This window comes from Ostrinia nubilalis, chromosome Z, assembly GCF_963855985.1.
Source record: "Ostrinia nubilalis chromosome Z, ilOstNubi1.1, whole genome shotgun sequence".
Taxonomy (NCBI): domain Eukaryota; kingdom Metazoa; phylum Arthropoda; class Insecta; order Lepidoptera; family Crambidae; genus Ostrinia; species Ostrinia nubilalis.
The window spans coordinates 4,942,154-4,967,268 of NC_087119.1; the positions used below are offsets into that span (position 1 = coordinate 4,942,154).

Consider the following 25,115-nt stretch of genomic DNA (forward strand, 5'->3'; position numbering starts at 1 on the left):
AACATGAAATATTACGTCAATATGCCTGTTAGTAAATTGCTTTACTTTAATTTATTACAACGTAGACACGAACGTTTGTCGCTATGGCCTCCGTTTGAATCTATCAATTACGCTGTATTGCACTGATCGAACTAATTGGACGATTAAAATTTGATCTACAAAGCAAACTCCAAGTTAATGAAGAAACTCTATCTACTTAAACGTGTCTCTAGATCGTATTTTAATGTGCAGTATATTAATAAGCAAAGTAAAAGCTGCTTAATGATTATTATGTATAGTTGCAATTTGCGCAGCAGCACGGATGAGTTGCCATGGCGCTTAACGAATTGGCTCGTCACCCCTGAAACACAAGTCGCGGAGCTCCCCCGGGGCTCGCTGTTAGGTACACGTTTCTATCTAGGTAGAAGTAAGTATAAACTCAACGCTTTTCGCAATACATTTTGCGATTCATAAAGGAGACATCTTTTCTTGATATTCATTTTTAAAACTGGTTTATTTTGAATGTTTTTGTGTAAAATATTCACGTTTATGTTTAAGACAAGTACAAGTGTCCTATTTGGCTTCAGAAACTCAGAATATAAAGCACCTAGTACTTATAAAACATCAGAGTTTCTTGACAATTTTTTATTGTTTCCAGTTTAACAATATCATATATTGGGCAGCAATCAATCCGTCTCTAATCTGTAAGTAAATGTTAAAAAATGATTAAACCAACAAACTAAACGGTACAGGCCGGAGATTGAACGCACGGCCCCTACACCGTTAATGTCTTTACGTTAAAAATCGATGTATCATCCGCCGGTAGTCGTTTCGTGGTAGCATTTCCCGAACGGCCGACAACGAAGTTACTTTCGTGGTAAAACCAAAAAGGATTTATCCAATTTTTTACGGACTCCAATTTTTGCAGCTGCGGGCGCAACCTGGATTGCGGACGTCAATCTACAAAAGTTTGTTTAGACAATAAAACAGAATAGTAATTCTGTTGTAGTTAATCGTTAAAGTTAAGCACATATGAGCCTGCAAAGCAAATATACTCGTACGTACGAATACATATTCACACAATTTATTGATAATGTAAGGAGCGCCGCGAGCGATCGATCAATTTTTATTAAATTGTTTCCCTAAAGGTATTTTAAGGTAGAGGCGCCTTTACGCAACGAGCCACTCTCGTTATTTCATATTATCAAAACATCTCGCCCGATGTGAAGTCCCATGACAAACATTTTTATTTTCTACTCAGGATCGCTTGATGCTAATGTATTGTAATGTAATTTTACTTTTCATTATGCATCGTCTCGTTTCGTCCACAATATTGCCATCAAATTTTCATCAATTCATTGTTCCTCATTGTGTTGCTGGTTTTTATGTAGTAGAATAGTTGATCGGGCATTATAATAAATATCTTGAGATAGATCTTGTTTTTCTGAAAAAATTACATTAATATTTTATGTATTAGAAATGATTAATGAAAGAAAAGCACCGGTGGCTCTTACTATTTATTTATTGTCATAATTATTTGAAGATCCGTGAACCAACAATTAGAAGTTATTGGCGCTATCGCAAACTATTACAGTGGGTTATCAGGGCAGGCGTTATCGCGTCGAGTTGTCATTGAATCTTATCGTATATCGACGAATTGACTTATCTGTCGCCTGAACGCGAGCATCGATCACCGGCGCGGCCGGCCGACCGCCGGACAATAAACGCGCAAACGATTTGATGTGTTTAGTAATAGGGCGCCTATTCATTCGAAGCAACAACCTCAAAATGTCTCAAATATTTCATTCGTTTTAAAAGTTTTAGTTTTAGACACTACATATATTATAGTATTCTAAAAAGTCACTAAAATTACAAAATTATATGTCTGTCTATACCTTATCACCAAGCGCCATAAGATTGCGTTCGATCTAAAAATAAACTTAGAGAATTAATTAAGTCACTAACAGCACAAAATTATTGTGCCGTTGTATGTTTTGACAGATGTAATTAGTTTGTAATTAACTTTGGTTTAATTTCAATTGTTTCGCTTAGTTTTAAATCCTAATAATCCTTTCGTAATTTGCTAACAAAATATTAAAGTTAGTACGTGTTAATGTTATAAAGTATTTGTACTAAAAAGAAAATTAAAATGTTACCGTATTACAATTGCAAAGGATATTCCGCACTGAAATAAACACTGAAGCTGATCTCCTAACCATGCAATCCTCCTAACGTTCTTCTGAAGTTACTTTACTCTTATATATTTCTACACTTGTTTTATCTAAAAGTATCAGACATTAATGTAATATAACCGTTTTAATTCTATTTGTTTAATAAAATTGTTAGTTCTATCATAATTCGCATAAGCCTGTTCAAAGTCCAGCACATTTATCAATGTGCTCATTAACGGCCGTCCACTTAGCACTCTACACTAAACCTTCATTATTACAGATTTTCACGTACCAAATGTCAATTAAAATTTTAATCATCGCTCTATACCTTTGTGCTATGTTATGTATTGATTAATTCCCCTTAAATATGAAATTGGGATATTGTAGGCGGGCGTTTAAAGGTTAACATTGCGGTATAAATTATACCATTTCCGATTGAATTGCGCTGCTGTTTTGATACAATTTCAATTGAGTATTGTTTCTGTTTAGTTTTTCTTTATAATAAAGTGTATACATATTATGTAATGTCGCGCTATCATTTATTTTAAACATTAAAGCCGTAGTCAGCCTGAAAGTCGGTAAGCCGACTTAAAAGCTCAAAAGTTGACTCCGTAGATTGAACTTGTTTAGGCCAGGGTTAGGTTTATCTGTTAGAACGGAGCTTTCAGTCCGTTTGAGTGCGGCGTCACTCGGACCACGCGCATCGCCGGTTGACCTTTAACCGGCTCAAAGACGGATTCAAACTGCCATTTTAATTACGATCTAACGAGATTGAAACTACGATCGATTTGTTACCAAACTCCTCTAACTAAACAGTAGATTTACTCATTGTATTAATATTTGGAAGAAAAAAGAATAAACCAAACCCTTAATTAGTCTTTTGTTTAGTCATAAGATAAGTAATTAGCAACCTTGCAAACAAATTAGTCCGACTATAGTCGTCAATGTAATCAATAACATTGATACGGAAACCCCTTATCCTCCTAAGTGATACAAAGTTAAAACAAACACTTCTAGTCCATCAATCTATAACTTTGCTCATTCTTGTTTACAAAATTTCTTTAGAGTTTTGGCGCTAACTAATAGCCAAGCGTTTAGGTGACTATTCCCACCTCTCGTTTCCATCGCTTAACTCGGCTGTGTAGCCAACATGTTCGTGAATATAATCAAAACTGCACAGTGCAACATCACTTCAAATTTTCTTGAGAAGTCTTCATAACGTCTTAGTAAAATAATAACCCATCTTTATTAACACTCAATGGAAAGGGATGATTTTATCTTTCAATCACATTATCAATCATTACATCGTTATTTGAATCTTATTAACAACGTGGCTTTTTTATTTCTTGCAAACGAAAACTATTTAAGAGCATTATTAGCAGTAAAACTTATGTGAAATTCTAAAAAGTCACTTGCAAACTCATAAAGGATCAAAACTAAACGTCGTGTTCTTCGACAGGCGGAGATGACGTGGGTGGTGTGCGAGCACCAATCAGCTGGCGCCGGCGAGCTCTCCGTGAGCAAGGGGCAGCAGGTGGAGGTGGTGGAGCCGTGGGCGGCGCGCGCCGACTGGTGGGTAGTGCGCGCGCCCGGCGAGCCGCCGCTCGAGGGCGCTGTGCCGGCGCACGTGCTGAAGCCGCAGCCGCACCAGAAGACGTCGCCGAGCCGGCGGCCCCTCAGCCATCCCTGTGAGGAAGGACTAGGTAAGCACGCACCTTCATGCTCATGCTCATACGTTGCCCTTGGCTGCAACTGCCTATGTACAAAACTGGCAGTGTCCGAATCCTATTACAGAGGCTAGAAATAACTATAGGTCTTTTGCAGAGTACACGTCGCAATTTTCTGTTCGTTGTTCTGTCAGCATATCACGACTGATTACTAATAGTGTCGATTTGGTATTATTGTTACTATTAAAACGTTCTTTAAATATTTTTAGATGACTTCTTATCATGCAAGAGGGAATACCCACTTAAGAATATGTAGCTATGACGAACCTTTAAAGCAAATCATGCCTATCATTCTATGCCCGCGGGACTGAACCTTGACCTGCAGTTAGCGTTGAAGTTAAGACCAGGCGTCAAACATACGCAACTCACCAAGTCACGAACCTCAAACAGTGTAGAATACTGAAAATGTATATCCATGGTAGGTATCGTCGGCACGGCCCATCTTGGACAACACAAAGTATGCAAAATTTCTCAAATAAGAAGGCGTATAAAAACAAACAATTCACGAAATATATCTTGCGGAATTCATTTCGTCGTCTGTCTTACGCGAGTATTTTTCGTAATGAGTTTTTCCGTGAGCGCTTCGAGACGGATTCGGGGGCGAAAAGTCATTTGGGCATCGTCGGTGTCGACATAAAGTGTATAAACAAGTGGACGATGTTTAACGGCCAGTTTCATTAAGGCAGTAACCTGCGGCCTTAATAAATAGTGTTGCCCAATGCTAGTATACAGAAAAGGGTAAGCTTAAACCCACATTGTTGAAATAATGATTAGTCCACTTTTTAAACCAAAATCGCTGCAAAAGTTATTCATAGTAATAAGATTTTATCAATCTTCTGCTCTAGACCTACTCCGACATTTACGAAAACAAAACTTCTAATGAAACTGCCTGTTCTTTTCAGTATCTCGACGGCTACTTGGGACTTTCCTAATAAAATATTCACTCCTCACTAAGAATAAAGAAAGTACGCTAAGGCACAAGTACCTTGTTTTACACGAGTTCGGTCGAGTCGAGAAAAATATTATTCTTGATGCAATCTCGTCAAGATACGAAGAGAATATTGAAACTAATAGATTGAATAAAAAGAGCTTTCTTTATAACGTCATTTCTCTCATGTTACTAGTATGTAATTGCATCTTAAGTACCTTTCAAAAGCAAATTAAAGTGTATTTGAAAAAGTACGCAGCGAAAGTTTATGGCGTCAAAAGGAAAACAATTTACCTCAAAGTGACTTTTAAAAGTGTTTTACGAGAAAATATTTTATGGTATATTGCAGCCTGCATTACTGATTTCCTTCGAGATTTAATATCCTGTAGAGCTCTTAAAAATCGGAAGCAAATTGTTAGGACGCCTCGTTCAAACATTCAATTGCTCGTTTAGTTTTATGGCCATTTAGTCTTGTAACTCTATTACTTCTACGTCAGTAAATTAAATACTAAAAGACTTTGAACTTAGTTTTTACTAATATTAGACTTAATACAAAATGTTTATGATATGATGTAATTAGTCCAGTCAATGAATGCTTTAACGACGGTGTAGAGAGAAATCCGTGGAACATAATTTCTGACCTCGGGACTTTATTTAGACTAGTTAGGAGGTGAACATAGCAAAAGTCCCCGCCCTTAGCCCTTGAGCCGCCGGGGAGAGGGGGGTTTAAAGGTACTACTTTTCGGTTTTTCTCTTAATCCTCGGAAACTATGCGTCCTAGTGACATGACTACTATGAACCAAAAAAAGCTTATTCAATTTGCTACAGGTGAGACAGTCAAGTTTTTCTATATCTTTTATAGTTTTCACGGCATCTGCTCTAGAAGGTCTGTAATTTTGGAAATTTTATTTTTGTCTTACATGTTCCCATCAATAGAAAATCGACTAAATCAACATTAGGCAAATATTTTAGACATGCGGGAGCACGTTAAGCCTAGTTCCAGGGAGGGGACTGCACCGTGCGTATATTTAGACGACCCAATTGGAGCCACTTTTGACTCCTCATCACTGAAAAACTACTGTGCATTAACACTTCAAATTTGGCTCATGTGTTGAGACTTGCAAGATAAACATCAGCTTCAAATTTCATAAATATACCTCAAACGGTTATTTAGGTATTGACGTTCAAAAATCGACATTTAGAACACTAAAATCTATCTAAAAATGTAAAATGTTAAAATTTACTGGTTTTTTATTTGTTCCTTTGTATTTACACATCTACCTATCTGTATGCCAAATTTGAACCTTCAAGGTCATCTGGAAGTTGTTAGAATTTGGTCTATAGGTCAGATATGTAGTTTTTTGGACGTCAATACCTAAAGAACCGTTTGAGGTATATTTATGAAATTTGAAGCTGATGTTTATCTTGCAAGTCTCAACACATGAGCCAAATTTGAAGTGTTAATGCACAGTAGTTTTTGAGTGATGTGGAGTCAAAAGTGGCTCCAATTGATTCGTCTAAATATACGCACAGTGCAGTCCTCTCCCTGGAACTAGGCTTAACATGCTTCCGCATGTCTAAAATATTTGCTCAATGTTGATTTGGTCGATTTTCTCCCGATGGGAACATGTAAGACAAATATAAAATTTCCAATATTACAGACCTTCTAGAACAGATGCCGCAAAAACTATACAAGATATAGAAAAACTTGACTATCTCACCTGTAGCAAATTGAATAAGCTTTTTTTGGTTCATAGTAGTCATGTCACTAGGACGCATAGTTTCCGAGGATTAAGCGAAAAACCGAAAAGTAGTACCTTTAAACCCCCCTCACCCCGCCGGCTCAAGGGCTAAGGGCGGGGACTTTTGCTATGTTCACCTCCTAACTAGTCTAAATAAAGTCCCAAAGTCAAAAATTGTGTTCCACGGATTTCCATCTATAATGCTTTATTGACTGGACTAAATGTGTATATTGGATTTATTTACAAGTCTCGTCTGTAGCAAATTAACCAATCACATGTTATTTGATGAACTATTGCTACATTCGTATTGAATACGTCACATTAGCGGAGTATTGGACGGCGCCCCGATGTAATGCCACATCCCGCAGAGAAAATTCATGCGTGCGATGTTCAACCCCAGTTTGATTTTCAATGGAAATGTAAGAGAAATGCTCTTCGTAGGCAGAATAGGGAGATTTTTACCTTTAAGTATTAATGGCCTTTGAAATACATTATAGTAGTGAAAGATTTATCTCTATAAAATTAGGTCAGCACTCGTGATAGATTTTTATTTATTAAAATTGAATAAATACAAATGGTAAAGCGACAAACGGACGTGTAAGGTATCAGACTGGTCGACTCGAGATCCGAGGAACGCGGCCCGCGGGTTCGAATCCCGCCGACCACTCGACTATTTTGGTGAACCCACTCGTAACACAAGCATATTTCGTTCACCACGAGGGGTTAACGGAACTTTTCCAAGAAGGCTTTTCCAAAAAAAGTGTTCATATTCGATACTAAAATTCATGTGAAATAAAGTTACGATGGCAAGTGCTTTCATAGGCGAAGTTTATTGCACCCTTATTCAGACAGTTCGTATTGTACGTCAATATTCGATCTCTGTAAGTAAAAGCTCTATAAGAATACGCTTTGTTCCTTTGAAGTGGCTTCCACAAAACGCACAATGCCCGAGATATTGGGTTATGATACAAAATGTTTTGTCCTTAGTGAGCGCTGAATATTATTTATTCCCCTTTTACTAAACTTACGCGTACTTGTGAATTCAACGACCGCACCCATCAGATACTCTATTTATGTAGTTTGTGGAAAATTACGTGCTACCTGTATCTGTTTGATGCGCTTTGTTTCGCTTAATTAGGTTGCAATTAACTCTCTAGTGTGGTTTTCAAATTAATTCGAACTAACAGTCGCAATGTTACGATTTCAATTCCGAGTTAGTTCTGTAAGTTTGAAATCTTGCGGTGAAATATTAACAAGGATAATTTGGATGTGGTATTGTTAGTTGGGCTGAGAGTTCGTAAGCTCGAAGACATTGTTAGATGCTGCTGTAATGAAGCGGAGCGCCGCCTTAATTAGTATAGATCGAACGCTGGCGTGCACTCCTCACGTGGGCTACTTGAGCACACTGCAGACGTTCGCTCGACCAAAACATGCACAAAGCCCTGCAAATCGGATTAACCTTAACATCTCGACTCTCCAAAACTTACCTATTTACATCTCTCCTCGGTTAGTGGAAAAGGGAACAGGATCAGGAAAATTCGTCACAAAATATTGTTTGTTGCTGTAACGAAATAAAAAAAATACGATGTCAAAGCCACAATAAAATACCCATATAGTGGTATCCCTCTACGATTTTTTAAATTCGTTAATATGTAGTTTAATTAGTATAGATCGAACGCTGGTGTGCATTCCTAACGCGGTCTACTTAATTGAGCAAATGCTGACGCTCGACAAATGCTTTCAGTTCGCTCGACCAGAACATGTACAAAGCCCAGCAAATCGGATTAACCTTTACATCTCGATTCTCTAAGTTTTTGAGTCTAAGACATACTACTTACGTACTTACTTCTTACCTCGGTTAGTGGAAAAGGAAGAATAGTTATTGTGATTTTATTTAGTGATCAGGAAAAGTTGTCATCAAATATTGAAATTGTTTGTTGCTGTATGAAATTAAAAAAAATTCAATGTCAAAACCAAAATATCACATGGAATGGTAGTAATTTCTCGAGTATTTTTATAAAGTCGCTAAAATGTCGTTATAAATCGAAACTATCTCAAATATTGTCAATAAAACTTGTTACAATAGTGGTTACTTAATCAATGACATCACTGTTAATTGGTCTCTTCTACGCATAATTGAGAATGTTACTAGGTATGGAAAATCACTTGAAACCTTTGTTACAGTTAAGCTTTTACATACACATATACAATTTTTTTTATTTCATTCAAAAATACCAAGTAGTTATGATTTTATAGGCATTCAAAGTTCGCTTAAGGCGATTAGAGTCCTCAATCCGCGCCAAATGGGCATTTTGTAAAGCCTACTCCTCTTTTACTGCTGGATAGAAATAGTTGAAAAATATATATGTTATACAACAGTTCAAGGACTACATTTGTGACGTTTGAATTTTCGCTACGTCTCTTTGTTTTGGATTAAAAAAATAAATACGGGACATCGATTTTTTACCTAAATTCCCTACTCCTCCAAAACGGCTATGTTAATTTAAAAGATTTTTGCACGAATAGATTAGGAATTCTATAATCTTTAAATGACACGTTGCGTTTTTCAATCGAACATTACTTTCATTCATAAATTTTACTTTTGATAAATTCCGAACGTTTTGCTGTTGAGGGGGCCTTCGCGGGGTGCGGGCGGCAGTCGGCCGCTGGCCTTCAGACGGAGAGGTTGTGTCACTCGCTGCAAACTGACATTAGCGATCAAAATGAATTTTTTCTTTGGCTGAGTTGCACCACCTGACGTGACCTAACTTTGACCGTAGCTTTGGCGATAACCGGTGTTTTTTGTATGGAGTTAAACAGACTTTTGACGCTTGTCAAAGTTGAAATAAGATGGTGCAACCCAGCTTTTGTTCGACAATAGATTTTATGTCAGAATTGTTCATAGATTACGTGCAGTTAGACGATACAATTGAATTATGACGCGCTCAGACGCTATTTTCTACCTGAATAGAATCTATTAGTGTAAAAAAACTATAATTGACTCCAAAACTACTGCACTAGATAAATACAAGTAGAAAAATTATTACGTTATTTATTTACTAGGCCTTTGCAATCAGTATCCAAATTAGGAGCTAGTCAGAATCTGTAACTTAATCGATTTACGTGAAGAAAACAATTTATATTTTTCATACTTATTAGAATTAGATTTTCAATATGTTTCTTTGCGAAAATACCACAATTAAAAATAACACCTGTAATTTTTAATTTTTCCATAATCGAATAATTACAGTATTATATCCCTTTCAGGCCGGATTTCAGATTTAAAATTAACATTTTTGACTACATAACATGTTTTATTATTGTTTAAGGTACTCCAAAAAAATATTTTTAAAAATCCCCCTCACCCCCCTCTGCGTGGGGGGACCCAGCACGATCGTGACGGTCAGGCTTAAATTAATTTACTGCACGAAAGTGACGGTGTCAGGTTTTCAAGTTAAAAACCTAAAAAACAATAAAATATTTAGAAACATATTATATTGTTAATACTCTTAAAAGGAGAAGGAACTTTAAGTAATATAATTATCTGATTTAAATTGCAAATCATTTTAAAATAGCTAAAACGGTAGGCACTAGTAGATTTTTATTACATCTCTTGATGAGGAAAAAATCCTCTCCTGATGTAAAATTGGATGCTACTAAGACGGGTTTGTTATCCATTATCCATACATTTTACAATAACAATGTCGTTACTAATGAATATTTGGGATTCTTGCTTGATGTCCTTATTTTTCTTGCTGTGAATGTGGCTTTGTTTTTTTAAATGTCAAAAACCATGTGAACATGTCCCAGAGAATGAAATCCATTTGCTCGTCTACGGAATAAAAAACAATGTTGGCTTTCTACTTTGTCTCAAGCATTCTAGACTTGAGTAAGCACAGCATTCCCTTCCTTCCAAAACTCAATTCTGGTTTTCCTACTGCAGGAGCTTCATCACTGTTTACTACATGAAAAGCCACACTAAAACTGAAAAAAGATCTCTGAAAATTTTGTCATCAACTAAAGCTAATCTCATTCTATTCGACGCCAATACACGTAAATGCATGGGGACGGAATACATCCCATGAAGAAATTAATTCAAACTACTTTTTGAACTTTTTTACTGGGGTATTCAATACTTTTCCCGTTTTGCGGATAATTATTGGTAGAAACAGCTGCATGTTCAAAAAACATATTATCGTCAAAAGCCTTCACCGTAGGTCAAAGGAGACCACTACTACTGACAATAGTTCTGGATAGTAATAATCCCTCTGGTTCAATGGCATCTGTATCAAGACCCTTTGGCCAGTCGCATGGCTTTCCGACGACTTTTAGAGAGCTATTGGCATAGTAACTGACAATGGACCTGGTCTTGGAGGTAATTGAGGCTCATCAGTAGGCATCAATGGCAAACCAAGAGTTCTACATTGCCTTCATCATGTTCCATCTCTTCAATTTCGGAATAATTGACATACCCAATAAGCTGAAGCAACAATTCACCCGTTAATTCTGTTCCTAAATTAAAAGCCGAAATTTAATTAAAAGCATTAAAATATAATAGTTCACCGCCATACAAAGTATGGCACCGAATGTTGGGTTTGAGTCGGATCATCACTATCGTGCAAACAAAATTTTGAGATGTAATATTTCCCACTGCAAAATAAATAATGCCAAAAATATTATTTACCGAATTACATTACTAACTAAACAAAATATTAAAACCAAAATTCTACTAAAATAGTTGAATTAATCACGAAATAATTAGTACTAACGCTGACCACTCCGCTCAACAAAAGAGGTCGACATCTTTACCTCGGTGTCAAAGAACACAGACTGCCTTCTCTCTCGCAACTATGCGTTTAATTCATAACCCTTTCAGCACGAGAGAAAAATTTGACGATTTCTAAAAAATCGCGTTAGTTTCTGGGGTCTTTAGGATCTTAGTAAATAGAGAAAAATAGCGAAAAAATTTACCCCCCCGCACGATCGTATCAATCCGTCATGAACCTATGAATAGCTATTTCATTACAATTACAATTTAAACTAATTAAAAAAATACATTTTAAATATAAGGAGCTTTATTATTCTTTATAAAGACATGATATCGTAATTAGATACTAATTTCTGCAAAAAAATTCAAAAATAGCTCATGGCCCTAATCTAGAACTCTGTCAAAACCTGAATTTTGGGGGTAGTAGCATCTTAAAATAATAATTGAACATGAGCTTTCGATTTTAGTAATAACTTATTTTTTTTTAATCCCAGATATCGAGGCTATTATTCAATAACACGTGGGGTTAGATATTTTCATAAAAGGGATCATATTGGTTCATCTATTGGTACTAGAATCCTGGTATCCTCTCGATATTTTCACTGGTGGCTGTATTTTCTACAGCAGATTTGTACTATTTGGTGGTTATGTGTCTCGGAGACATTCTTGAGTTTATTCTAAAGTAAATCTGATGTTCAGGCCTTTAAAAGATTCGAAAGGTTTCCATTACTTACATTACCAAAAATTCAAACATCGTCCCGACATGCACGCTCGTGCTGTAGAACTTTAGGAGTACCTGGTACTCGGCTACATCTAACTTTTTTTAAAATTAAAGCGTATTATATTTTTTAAGGATATAATTTAAATTAATACGCACAAAATTCATTGAAATCCACAAAAGAAGTAATTTAAATAAATTAATACTTTTCACGCCTCCCGTAGTCAGGTACACGTCCATCTTTGTCCCTCATCACAGCACCGACTGAACGCCATTGAAAGTTTTTGTATGAAAAATAGCAAATATATCGAACCGTACGATCGATCGGAAGCGTCTTGGCTTGATTTACCAATTCACTAGATTTTTTCAAAGTCGAACGCACTTTCGTATTATTCTGTGCTGAAAGGGATAAACAGACTGTTGCACGATCGTTGGCTAGCGTATTGGGCCCGAAAAGTTGGTTAGAAAAGTCGCGGGAATTTTTTGAAATAACGTGCACGATCGTGTTAGGTCGTCCTGAAAGGGTGAGTTGAAATGTCGCGTGACGTCACATTTGAGTAAAAATTCTACTCAAGCGTGGCGTATCGCGCCATTTCAACTCGATGTAGCACTGTTATTATTTAATTATGAAAGAAAATAAAAAATATGAGTCTAATATTTTCTAATTATCTGTCTGACGGACAAATAATTGAAATTTATTTTGTCATCTAGCCTAGTTGTCGTCAGGAAGTTGGTCTAACTAATTCAGCTTGCAAGATTCCACCCGAACAAACATTTATGTAGTTACCTACATACATCATAAATTGCAAGCTAAATAAAAGCTTGTAGTAAAGTCGGGTTTGTTCAAATTTCGAGAACGACTGAACCGACAAAAGCATTAGAAAATTTATGAAAAATAAAATAAAATTTTATCCCGTACAAAACGTTCATGGATTTTGTTATTTTTATTAAAGACCTTTAAATGACACCGACATCAAGGTTCATCAATTTAAGTTTAAAATAATAGGCAGTAATGTATGAAGAAAGAGCTTCTATTCTGTATCTACCTATGCCCGTGTATTTTTGATCGGTGTCAAATCGGAGTTTTTGGTGCGGGGTACGCGGGTGTTGCTCGCGGCGTGAAGGTCAAACGCCCAAGGTCATTGAGGACTCTAATCGCCTTAAATATCGAGCCCCGCCGATGGTCACGTGACCCCGCGTGACGTACATTCACAGTGTCCGCTCACTAGACAACGGATTTAAACATACTTAAATACATTTTTTTTTGTAAATACATACATATTATACATATTAACACCCAGACCCATCACAGAAATTAAAATTGAACCAAACCCAAACTTGATGCGATTGTGTCGTTTTATTGCGAAGTACAGTCACGGAATGAAAAGGTTCGTCAGTTTTCAAATTGATTCCTTCAACGAATCGCGAGCACATATTAACTTTTGAAACTATGTTACAGAATAATCTCGAGTTAGAGAAAATAATCTTGAACTGTTCGTCAGTAAAGTTCAAAATTATCCACATCAAAGTTGTTTGACGATTTATCTTGTCAAGAAGATTATTATGATTGATAAACTAAAACCTTCTTGTTGGTTCAAACTGCCATTATTATTTCTTTTAAATAAATAAAACTATTGTCAATTGGTCAATGACATCATTGCATTGCACTGATGGGATAGAAAAATAAACAAGCAAAACCTTATTCGTTAGCAAACGTCATATTTATTTAAATGTTAGCAGCACTGTTTCTTGCACTGTTAGGTTGGCAGGTTTGACTCTCACAGTACCTATTAGTGCAAGCGAAAACCGACACTAAGGTGACGAACCTTTTCATTCCGCGACTGTACCTTCCAGCTCCATCATCAAACCCTGATTACTATACAGAATTGAAGTACTCGTCAATACAAAACGAACGAGCCCAAACTCGATGGAGTTAAGTCGTTTTATCCTATTTTAGCTCCATCATCAGATCAGCTCCATGTCATCATAATATTGCATGGTCATCCAAATTACATGTGTATGCGAAATTTCAGCTTAATCGGTTGTCCGGAAGTGGGTCTTAATTCAGCTTGCAAGATTCCACCCATACAAATTTGAGCCAGTCACTGTAATATGACGTCACGCGCATAAAATGGCGGGCCGGCCGCCGCCCGCACCTTTAAAATTCAATATCTTGGAAACTAATGGACGTATCGAAATAATTCTTTCACGTGTATTTTTTATTTAAAAAATACAGAGAATACAGAAAGCTAAAAAACAAAATTAGTGAACATTCTTCATTGGGTAACGGGCCTAGTAGGATCAATATGATTCAGATCGTTAGGCAGCAGGACAGTAATTAATAGCGAGATCAAAGCCTGTTGTCCAGTAACCGTTGACCTTCTTTCTACGTATTATCGTCCAGCGTCCTTGTACACGATATTTATATTTTATTTGGAATAACAATTCAAATTCAATTTTGCATTTCAAAAGTCTTTATTTTAACGTTTCGCCAAATAAAATCAAAAAATGTTTTGATAGTGAGATATAACACTACGAAGTACAGACACTAGGTTTTATTACGGGGTCGTATCATAGGCACATTCGCACTAGGCAGCTTAGTCGCGCGTCTGTCGGCTTTGTCGCTCGGCACCAGCGGAAGCTTTCATGTCGATGGATATTAGGTCGCAACACGACCCTTTGTTTGCCAACTAATCCGAGAGTCAATCTGAATCAATTCCGGGGTCTATTATGCCAAGGCGACGCGACGCGGCACATTGATATAGCGCGCGGACGCCGGTTCACACGTGAGATCTGCGATGCACGAGCCTCAATGGACCGCAAGTGTACGCTGACTCGATGTAATTCCTACACGTACTGATCACTTAATTAACATGCACCCAAATGGATATAACACGTTACGTTACGATCCTATTCACCACAGAACGCGACCTATTACGTACCGTACGTGTATTAGTACGTATTTGAAGCGTTAATTGCTATGCTTGATGAAACGTCAAACGCCCCTAATTGCAGTGATATCTAATCCTGCCGATTAGGTACACAAGACTGCTTTGTATTAAACTAATCAAGCTTCACCTGCACATAGATACAGGTACCCGGCTAGAGTTACCTACTCACCAATTTATGTTGAGAATGAGATACAAAAAGGAATAATCAAATAAAGATGTTCGATATATTCTTTAAATAATATAAGAGTTAGGCCCAGAACACACGGTGAAACGCAACTTCTAGTTACTTTTGAGTTGCATCTAAGTTTCTGCCATAGATTCCGTTGAGAGACCACACATGACGCGACCAGTTTGACCAGTTCAAATCGGTTTCAAGTTTCGTTGCAGTTGCGTTTCATCGTGTGTTCTGGGCCTTAGTTACCAAAAAAAAGAAGGTTGTGTATGTTTTGCATTATTAAAATTTAAATGTCATCATCCAACGCTATGTGATTCAATTTCGATATTTGTTCGTGAAAGCTCAAACATTAATTAAAAAGCTCAACTAGGTTACCTCAAATCTGTCATCACCAGTTTATTCGTTCGTATTTGGCTATGAAAGTTCACATATTAATTTAATTTAAAAGCTCTAGAGCCGCGAGCGAAACGGATTTGCGTTAAGCTCGCGGAGTTGGGCTCGGTTGGACAGCCAGGTGACTATCTGGCTTATAATCCTTCAATTATGTGCCGGCTCACTAGAGCGACACACGTTTCCACGTTTCGGCTGTGTCCATTATTAAATTGGTTCGGTTATGATGTTCCGGATTTGTGATTTGCTTTCAGGACATTACGAGTAAAGATTCTGCATGTTTCGATAGATACCGCAAAAATCACAATCGGCCAGGCAGTCGATTGAGTCTTACGAAACAGCCTGCCAGACGTAAGATATTTTTAAGCACCTCACTGGAATTCGGAAATAAGTCGAGCAACGTCTAAAAGCTTTTCACTTCTAGGGGTTGATGCAATTCCGTTTGTGATAAACGTACAATTTCCTTAGAAAACATTTTCCATTTTCCCGATTTATCTCTATACGAGGTTCAATTGTGTATTGGCTTACGTATTCGTTTTACACGTCGCATAGTAACTTTACAATGTTGCCATTATTTACATATTTGCTCCAGAATATTGTTTGTTCAAGATCGATTTTGGAGGTAGAGCACTAAGTATTACCTATAGTCAAAACAAACATAACGAGTCAATGACCGTTTGCACGATTAGTGCGGTAAAATTCATAAAAATATCATTTAAACCAGCAGAGAAGGTAGTACTACCCCCGAGTAAGTAATATTTCCGTCGTCTAAGCACGATCCGGATACCCGCACAATCCGGCTACTAAACCCCCCGGCGAGAATAGCACATAAACGGAAGGCTTCGTCTACGCACACTTGCGTGTGTGCGTTGCGAGGGGCTGCCGGATTATTATCAATTCATTGTATCATGTCCAAGTACACATTATTTTCAAATTGTGTATTTAGACGACTCTTGTCAGTTGATGAGCCGAAATTCTTACCGATGTATGTCAATAAATGTATCTTTGGACATTTTCAAAGGTAGCCTAGATGCATAGCTTGTATTATGGGTCCTAGACTAAAATATAGGAATACGTACTTAAATTGCTTGAACCACGTAAACGTACGTCTAGAGAAATCCGAGATGATATAAATTGGCTTCTTAAATCCTTATCTAAATCTAAGGGCTATCCAAATTGCCTATGTTATTGAAACATTTTTTTAAAGAATTACTAAATAAATGCAACACGGAAATAAATTACCTATGGTATTAAATATTTTTTTTGTGAATTACTAAATAGATGAAAGACTTTATCAAACAATTAAAACATTTTAGTATCACGATTATAAAGCGGAAACACTTTGCAATGAAATCACGATCTCTATTTGTATGAAATCCTATAAAAACTTGCATACTGATCCAGAAAATTATAAAATAAATAAGGAAGGAACATTCTTTAGGCAAAAAGTTGTGCGTTCGTCTCAAAATGGGTAAGACATTGCACTTGTTACATGAGGAGAGAAGCTATAGCAACTTTATTTAATCCCCCATCATAATAGTCTGCCAATTTTTCCGCTTTTTCTTGCAGGACACTGAAATATTGTTCCCTGGTATCACACTTTATGAACCTATAGGCGAATATTTTATGTCATATGACTTACAATGATTGCATCAGCACTTTCTTGCTACTAGCTTCCATCCAACTTTGTTTAAGATCTAGCCACTTGCGGTGGTTTCAAAGCGTCCTTGAGACAAAATTGTAGGGCAACTCACAATGTGAGCTCACAAAATTATACGAAAACTCCTGCTTATTACGCTGTCCGCCGAATGGATTGCGGTTATGCGAGACTGACTAAAATGTTATTTTAGTCTAAAATTTCTAATGAAGATAATATGGTTTCGGGTACGTTTTCCGCGTAATTACCGTGCAGCAAACTGGTACAATTCCTCTTAATGTTTTCTGCATATAATTTAGAGCTCGTTGTTAATACCGCCAGTTATTAATTAAATACATGCACTAATTGTTACCTACCTGGATCTCGGAGACCTTTTATACAGTGTGTCCGGGCATGTAGTGATCAAACTTTAAGGGCGTAATCTATGGACAATTTTATCGATGAAAATACTTCAAATTTGGGGCCTGACCCATTTCTCGAAAAATTACATCGATTTAAGTTTTTAATTTTTAGTTTACACCTCTTCTTTAAAAAACAAGTGAAAGCGTGGGTAGCTTAACATTAATAGGCAAAACGAATGTAAATTTATTATTCTACGTCTATTAGTTTCGACATAATTGTTGAACAAAGATACCCCTTCCCAGCGGTTTCCATAGCGCACGCGACATTCGAAAATGCACTGCCTGAAAGGATCACACAACCTATTCCGATTACTATGGAAACCGCTGGGAAGGGGTATCTTTGTTCAACAATTACGTCGAAACTAATAGACGTACGGCCGAATACTGAAACACTACTCAAATCTGTCACTCAGCTGACGGGCTCCTAAATTTAAGTATCCTTCAATTTTAAATGGTATTCTCAAACGCTACTCAACGGATTTGAAGCCGTGATCAGCTAAGCAGCTCTCAAATGTTTACATAATGGCAACATTTACCAAAAAAAGTATGTTTTCATTTACACAAATGATAACTTTACGTCTTTTATCCATTACACGCAGCATCGTTTGGTTATGTATTGTCTTTTATGGAAATATACTCAATCAACTTAACATAGAACAGTTTATTTTTAGTTTCTATTATTTATAAATCTCGTTTTATCATAATATAAAAAAATTAATGCTTGCATTTTTATTTCATTAAAAAAATGATTTTAAAGGTGATACTTTTTATTGTTGAAATCTATTAAGTGGCGATCGTGGACCGAAACGTAACCACAATTTTATTGGCATTTATCATTGTTGACTGACAGAGCATCAAATTGACAAATCAACAACTCTTGGAAATGCTGCTATGCGATGTCCCCTTAATCCTCAGAAATAGGCATGTTTATGTAAAGCGATTTCATAGCAGCTATTTTGGTTGTTACTTCGTGCACTATACGATGCACAGTTGGCTGTTAGATTTGGAAGATATCACCTAGTACACGTTCTTAACTTCCCGTTGCGTAGAATAGTAGGGTTATAATAAGTATTTGGTCCACTGGTTGTATGGCATTTGGTGAGGGGTTTCAAAGAGCTTCCAAATTATGAATCCAGAAACAACACCGTTTCTTTAGGGACGCGGAACCTCGCTCGGAATTGCATGTCATTATAATAATATTTTTCAATAGCGTTCAGCCTTATTGCGTTCCTGCGATTAGATCTAGGTATTTCCTCGAGGCTCGAAAGAAATGATAACGATGACACACATTATTTACCACTATTTAGGTCGATTTAGGTATAAGAATAGGATTTAAGATACCGCGCAAGCACTCTCAAATTTAACAGCTGCTTAAGACGATTTTGACAGTTGTTTGAGTAATGCTTAGCGTTGAATGGCGTTTCAGTATGCGAAAATTCATTTAAGTGGCGTTTGAGTGCAACTTAATTTGAGAGGTGCTTAAAAATTGAGAACTGCTCAGATATTGTTTTGAGTATGCGAAATGTAAGTTTAGGAGCTGCTTAACTATTTGAGAAGCCGTCAAATATTTAAATGGCGTTTCAGTATTCGGCCGGTAGACTAATAAATTTACATTCGTTTTGTAGAATAGCTCAAATACTAAAAATACAATGCAAATAAAACATACCTTAACGACCTGGTTTTTCTTGTGTTGGAAAATAACTGAAAAAGAAGTGAAAAAAGTAATGTATTTTTCTAATTAAATCCATTCTTACTCCCATAAAATGTATGAAACTTGTGTCTGCTTTCTTCTTCTACTAATAGGTAATTTCATTGGCTATCGCATGATATAAAATATTTGCCTATTAATGTTAAGATACCCACGCTTTCACTTGTTTTTTAAAGTAGAGGTGTAAACTAAAAATTAAAAACTTAAATCGATGTAATTTTTCGAGAAATGGGTCAAGCCCCAAATTTGAAGTATTTTCATCGATAAAATTGTCCATAGATTACGCCCTTAAAGTTTGATCACTACATGCCCGGACACACTGTATAATTAGTATTAGTCCCTATTACATTACGTTTGCTGCCTCTGTTCGTAAAATACTCCCCTAGTTTCTCCCCAATTCATGCACAGTGAATTAATCCAACAGTTATTTGAGTTGCCAACTTAAAAGCCTGCATCACAAGCAATAACTCGGCGCATTCGAATGTTCAAAGCTTTGTGCCGCCCGCCGATAGCCGCGCCACCCTGTCACGAACTCTTTATAAATGCTTCACATTCCAAATATGCAGGAATGCGTCCAGCCTCGTTTTTCAGCAAATCCATATTCGCTCAGTTGTATTTGTAAAGGCAGGAAATATGCTCTCGTCAAAGCTATATTGCCCATGGCGTCAAAGAGGCTATGTGATTAAAGCTGCCGAATGTTTGTGGTTATTTCATTTCAGTTTATTTGGCGGAGTATGTTTGAATAAAATTGCACACTGAAAGCGCAACATTTATTTTTTCGTGAAACTACACAGTGTAAAAACGTGTTCGCAATATCAATTGACCGTTTATCTGTGAAATGGTAAATGTTTGCCAAGTGCAGGTGAAACAGGGAATTCCGATAGTTACTAAGTACTAAAGGTAATTATTATTGCCCAATCTGGCTGCACGTGCAGGCTATTAGGCGGGCGAACTATGCGCTATTTTGTGTTCATATTACATTCTACTCGAACCCCTAAGCAGCCTATAATTAATTAAGGGAGTTTCATAACAACAGAAAATTACAATTAATAAGCAATAAATTCCTTGTTTTGTTTGTTTTCTGTAACTGGTGTAAGATTTACCGCCCGAGGGTGGGGAGAAGGAATTTTTAAACTTTTTGAACCTTGGAATTTTGTAAATCTATATAAAAGAGAATAGATATTTGCTATAAGTGTATTGTGCAACTCTTATAGAAGAACTAATAAGTTATGAGTTAAAAATACCTTTGTAATCACTCATTGCCACTAGTAGCTTATCTGAAGGGACTGTCGATATTTAATTACAGGCTTACATTATGATAGTGGGGCGGATCAAATAGGTGAAAACACTCGCGCTCTCTTGCATTGTCCCGCAGACAAAGGGTGTACTTTGACTTTGCTCTTCAAATCAAAATTACTGTTGCGATAGAACGATAGCTTTTGTTGCTGATTTAATTAAGAGCACTTCGTCGGTAAATTAGTACCGTTTGTGTGTAGGTATTAGATTGCTCTCATTGCACAATGAAGTAAAATAAGCTTTTAAAATACTTATGAGTTTGATTTACATGCATTGATTAGCATCTAAAAGTAAGTTCTGTGTTTAAAGTATTAGATTGGTTTTTCATTAAGTTAATCTCTTTCCCGGCTGCATACATTAAAAGCTTTCCCAGCCGAAAAAATCTTTTACCTCTTCTCTTTCATAAATACAGCGTTTATTTCATTTTACAAGTACTTAAAGGAACCATAAAAACGTAGATGGAAGAAATGTTGGAAAGGTTTTCTCGACGCTGAAGGACGATTACAGTTTTAATCAATAAGGAAAATTATGTACCTGACAGCACAAAAATAAGCGTCACATTCACCTTACATGTTCCAATACGTGTGTGCTGTGTTGTGAGAAATACTTGGGAACTGAAGGCTATTTCGGCACACATGATGAGGCGCTTTTAGCTGATTGCCTTCATGTTGAATCTGAAGCAATACGTATTAACGTTGCAATTAATTAATACATTTATCGAATCATTTTATGATGTAACGGCTGAAACTGTATCATTATATTTATTTGTAAAATTGTTATTTCTGCCATTAATTTAACGAATGTTTTCTTCTGTTTCAGGTAAGCACTTATTATTATATCAGCAATGTCACAGTCTACATTCTCGTAAGTGTTTTTTAATTTATAATCTCATGAATAGTTGTAATCGCTGCAATTAAGGACTATGGAACACTTGCAATAATTTTATACTGAGAGATTTCTATAGCTCTTTGAAATCTCGGTCGGTGCCGAGAAATCGATACTACAGTATCGAGGCTTACAAGCCTTAAAACAAATTGTACAATAAATACCCCGAAATACGCCTACAGGGATTTTCATAACTTCCGGTACATCATATTTACTCGCATTCCAACCTTTTTCACAAATATTTAACTTAATACCGAATTACCGACAAGCTTTCGTTAATCAAACACGTGAAAATTCATGTGAATAAGTTCATCGCTTATTTTATTTATTTATTTTGTGGATGTTGCAGTGCAGTTATTATTTTTTGGTATTCAGACTACTTGTACTGCCCTGTTACCTATTGGTTGCCACTCATTGCACTGTCCCTATACAGGGTGTCCCAAAAACAATGGATAACCCTGTAACCATCGATAGACCTCGCCATGATCTCCCTAACGTCCATTTTTGACCCCAGTAAAAATATCACCGTTTTCAAGATTTTTAAGTTTTTGTGCATTTTTAGAAAATTGCCACCTGCGATTACTTTTTCTCATGCCATTTCTACAAATGAGGATACTTTTCAATCTAGTTTTTTTCCTTATCACAAGGGACAGTTGGGCTATCAAAAGAAAAGATCAAAGTTCAACAAACTAGTTTGAAAGTATGAACATTTTAAGAAATTGCAGAAGAGAAGGAAAAATGAATTCATTGTCTTGCACTTTTGATCAGCCATCGTGTAAAAAAAATTTAGGAAGACCATCGTGCCCATTACCTTAAAAACTTCCTTGGTTAATTGAGATTCTAAAAAGGTATCACAAGCCTATGTATTCTGTATTATTTTTCTCTTATGGCTACTTGAATAGCAACTAGTATGAAAACTGCAAAAATGAGTTTTTCTCGTAATAGTTAAACTAGGACTGCATAGTCGCATTAAATACAAATGGATAATTTTTAGCGTAGGAATTTTAATAAAGCAACATTTTATCATCATCATCATCATCATTTCAGCCATAGGACGTCCACTGCTGAACATAGGCCTGTACCCCAATGATTTTCATAATGACCGCTTGGTAGCGGCCTGCATCCAGCACCTTCCTGCTTACCTTTATGAGGTCGTCGGTCCACTTTGTAGGTGGACGTCCTACGATGCGCTTTCCGGTACGTAGCCTCCACTTGAACCCTGTTGCCCCATTGGCTGTCCGTTCTGCATTTTTGTGATTACTTAATTTTTGTTTTACATCTTATAATGTGCCTATAGACAGATGCCCCTGATGATACACGGCTCGGAAACGTGGATTTTTTGCACAGCGTGCTATGGAAGGAGCTATGATCGGGTTTCTTTACAAAACCGTATCAGAAATTAGGAGACCTGTAAACGAACTAAAGTCGCTGACATAGCCCGACGGATCAGCAAGCTGAAGTGGCAAAGGGCAAGGCACAGTAGTTCGCAGAACTGAGGCAGCAGGGTTCAAGTGGAGGCTACGTACCGGAGAGCGCATCGTAGGACGTCCACCTACAAAGTGGACCGACGACCTCATAAAGATAAGCAGGAAAGTGCTGTATGCAGGCCGCTACCAAGCGGTCATTATGAAAATCATTAGGGTACAGGCCTATGTTCAACAGTGGACGTCCTACGGCTGAAATGATGATGGTGATGATGATAAAATGTTACTTTATTTAAATTCCTACGCCAAAAATTATCCATTTGTATTTAATGCCACTATGCAGTCCTAGTTTAACAATTACGAGAAAAACTCATTTTTGCAGTTTTCATACTAGTTGCTATTCAAGTAGCCATAAGAGAAAAATAATACAGAATACATAGGCTTGTGATACCTTTTTAGAATCTCAATTAACCAAGGAAGTTTTTAAGGTAATGGGCACGATGGTCTTCCTAAATTTTTTTTACACGATGGCTGATCAAAAGTGCAAGACAATGAATTAATTTTTCCTTCTCTTCTGCAATTTCTTAAAATGTTCATACTTTCAAACTAGTTTGTTGAACTTTGATCTTTTCTTTTGATAGCCCAACTATCCCTTGTGATAAGGAAAAAAACTAGATTGAAAAGTATCCTCATTTGTAAAAATGGCATGAGAAAAAGTAATCGCAGGTGGCAATTTTCTAAAAATGCACAAAAACTTAAAAATCTTGAAAACGGTGATATTTTTACTGGGGTCAAAAATGGACGTTAGGGAGATCATGGCGAGGCCTATCGATGGTTACAGGGTTATCCATTGTTTTTGGGACACCCTGTATTTACCTTCGAGGATAAGTAAACTGTTTACAGTAGCTAGACGTCAAACAAAATTAAATGCGGTTCGTTTCAACGTTGAAATTATACTAATTAGTGGTTAAACATATTATGGTACTTAAATTGCCTGACTACAAATACGCAATATGGGGTCTATTATTCTATTTACCCTTTCTGTAATGTTAGCCAGAAACCTTAATATTACTAGAAATATCTATAATCATGTCAACAACAACAGTAATTGGAAAGCTCGTACCTGAAGTCTCAAGGGGAGTTGAACTCTGGCTTTGTATGCCGATGTATATGCATGTTTGTTTGTGTAAACCCCAGCAGCCTGTGAGAGCAGCTTAACATAACATGCAGGTGCACAGTTATTAGGAGCGTCACTTCTCCGTAGGTGCGCTAGACGTCGCCCGAATCTTAGCTAACTGCATTTCCATTAAACTTATCTTGACCTGAACTACAAGAAACGAATGTAGTCCGGCACCATCTACAAGCACCAGTGACCGGTAATGCCTTTACGAGACTATCACCATTATTATACCATCTTGTCGCTATCGCCGGTCGGTGCTGCGTGTCTGCTACTTGGGTCGACATCGTAATTTAATTCTATGTTGATGATTGTCTGCAGCACGGTACACTTTTGCAAATAGATGCTATGGCCAACCTGACTACCATCTTATAGTTTGTGTACAAATTGTTTGTACACGTTTAAGGATAGCCTTATCTCCCGGTCCGCCCATTATTAATTATCTTTGAAACAATTCGGAACAAACTTACTAAACTTCGGGGCCTATGTAAAGTTAGTGCGTCCGGCGAACTCTCGTCAGAGAAAATCATTAATTGATACGGACCTCATTTTCAAGTCGTGGATTACAATTCGTTTAGATCTCGTTTATAATGCCCTAAACTTGAACGAATATGATATGTTTGTTTTTGAGAAACTAAAAATACATTTTCTGTACCTACTTACCTACTAGTGTATCACATTGAACGTCAATTTTCTTATTTCACCCGGAGTCGACATGAATGAGCCCCCGCAGATGCATTTTGCTTTTCAAACTCAAATGTACAAGAGGAAATGTGATTTTATGATAAACGGAACGTGTCAAAATATTTTCTATTTCCGCCCCTTCGAGAAATTTTTCTTTAGAAACCCTCAAACTACACTAACCATGTCTCTAGAACTACGAAATTTCTTCTCAGCACTTGCTATATGTTTGTCTCGAAGCGCTGGTAGGACCCAAAAGATAAGGAGACGTAAAGTGCCACGTAAACGGGCTACCTTTTTTAATCATTTTTATTTTTGTCGTGCGTAACTGCCAAAA

At 36.8% G+C, this 25,115-nt stretch overlaps 1 protein-coding gene across 1 annotated transcript in view; it reads left to right on the forward strand.

Moving 5' to 3' along the window:
- LOC135087039 (kalirin-like) overlaps positions 1–25,115 on the forward strand; it is a 145,010-nt gene that overhangs the window by 50,502 nt on the left and 69,393 nt on the right. Inside the window, exon 15 of the mRNA XM_063981889.1 lies at positions 3,610–3,853. Coding sequence (XP_063837959.1) covers positions 3,610–3,853 — 244 coding nt within the window. The remainder of the gene's footprint in view (positions 1–3,609; positions 3,854–25,115) is intronic.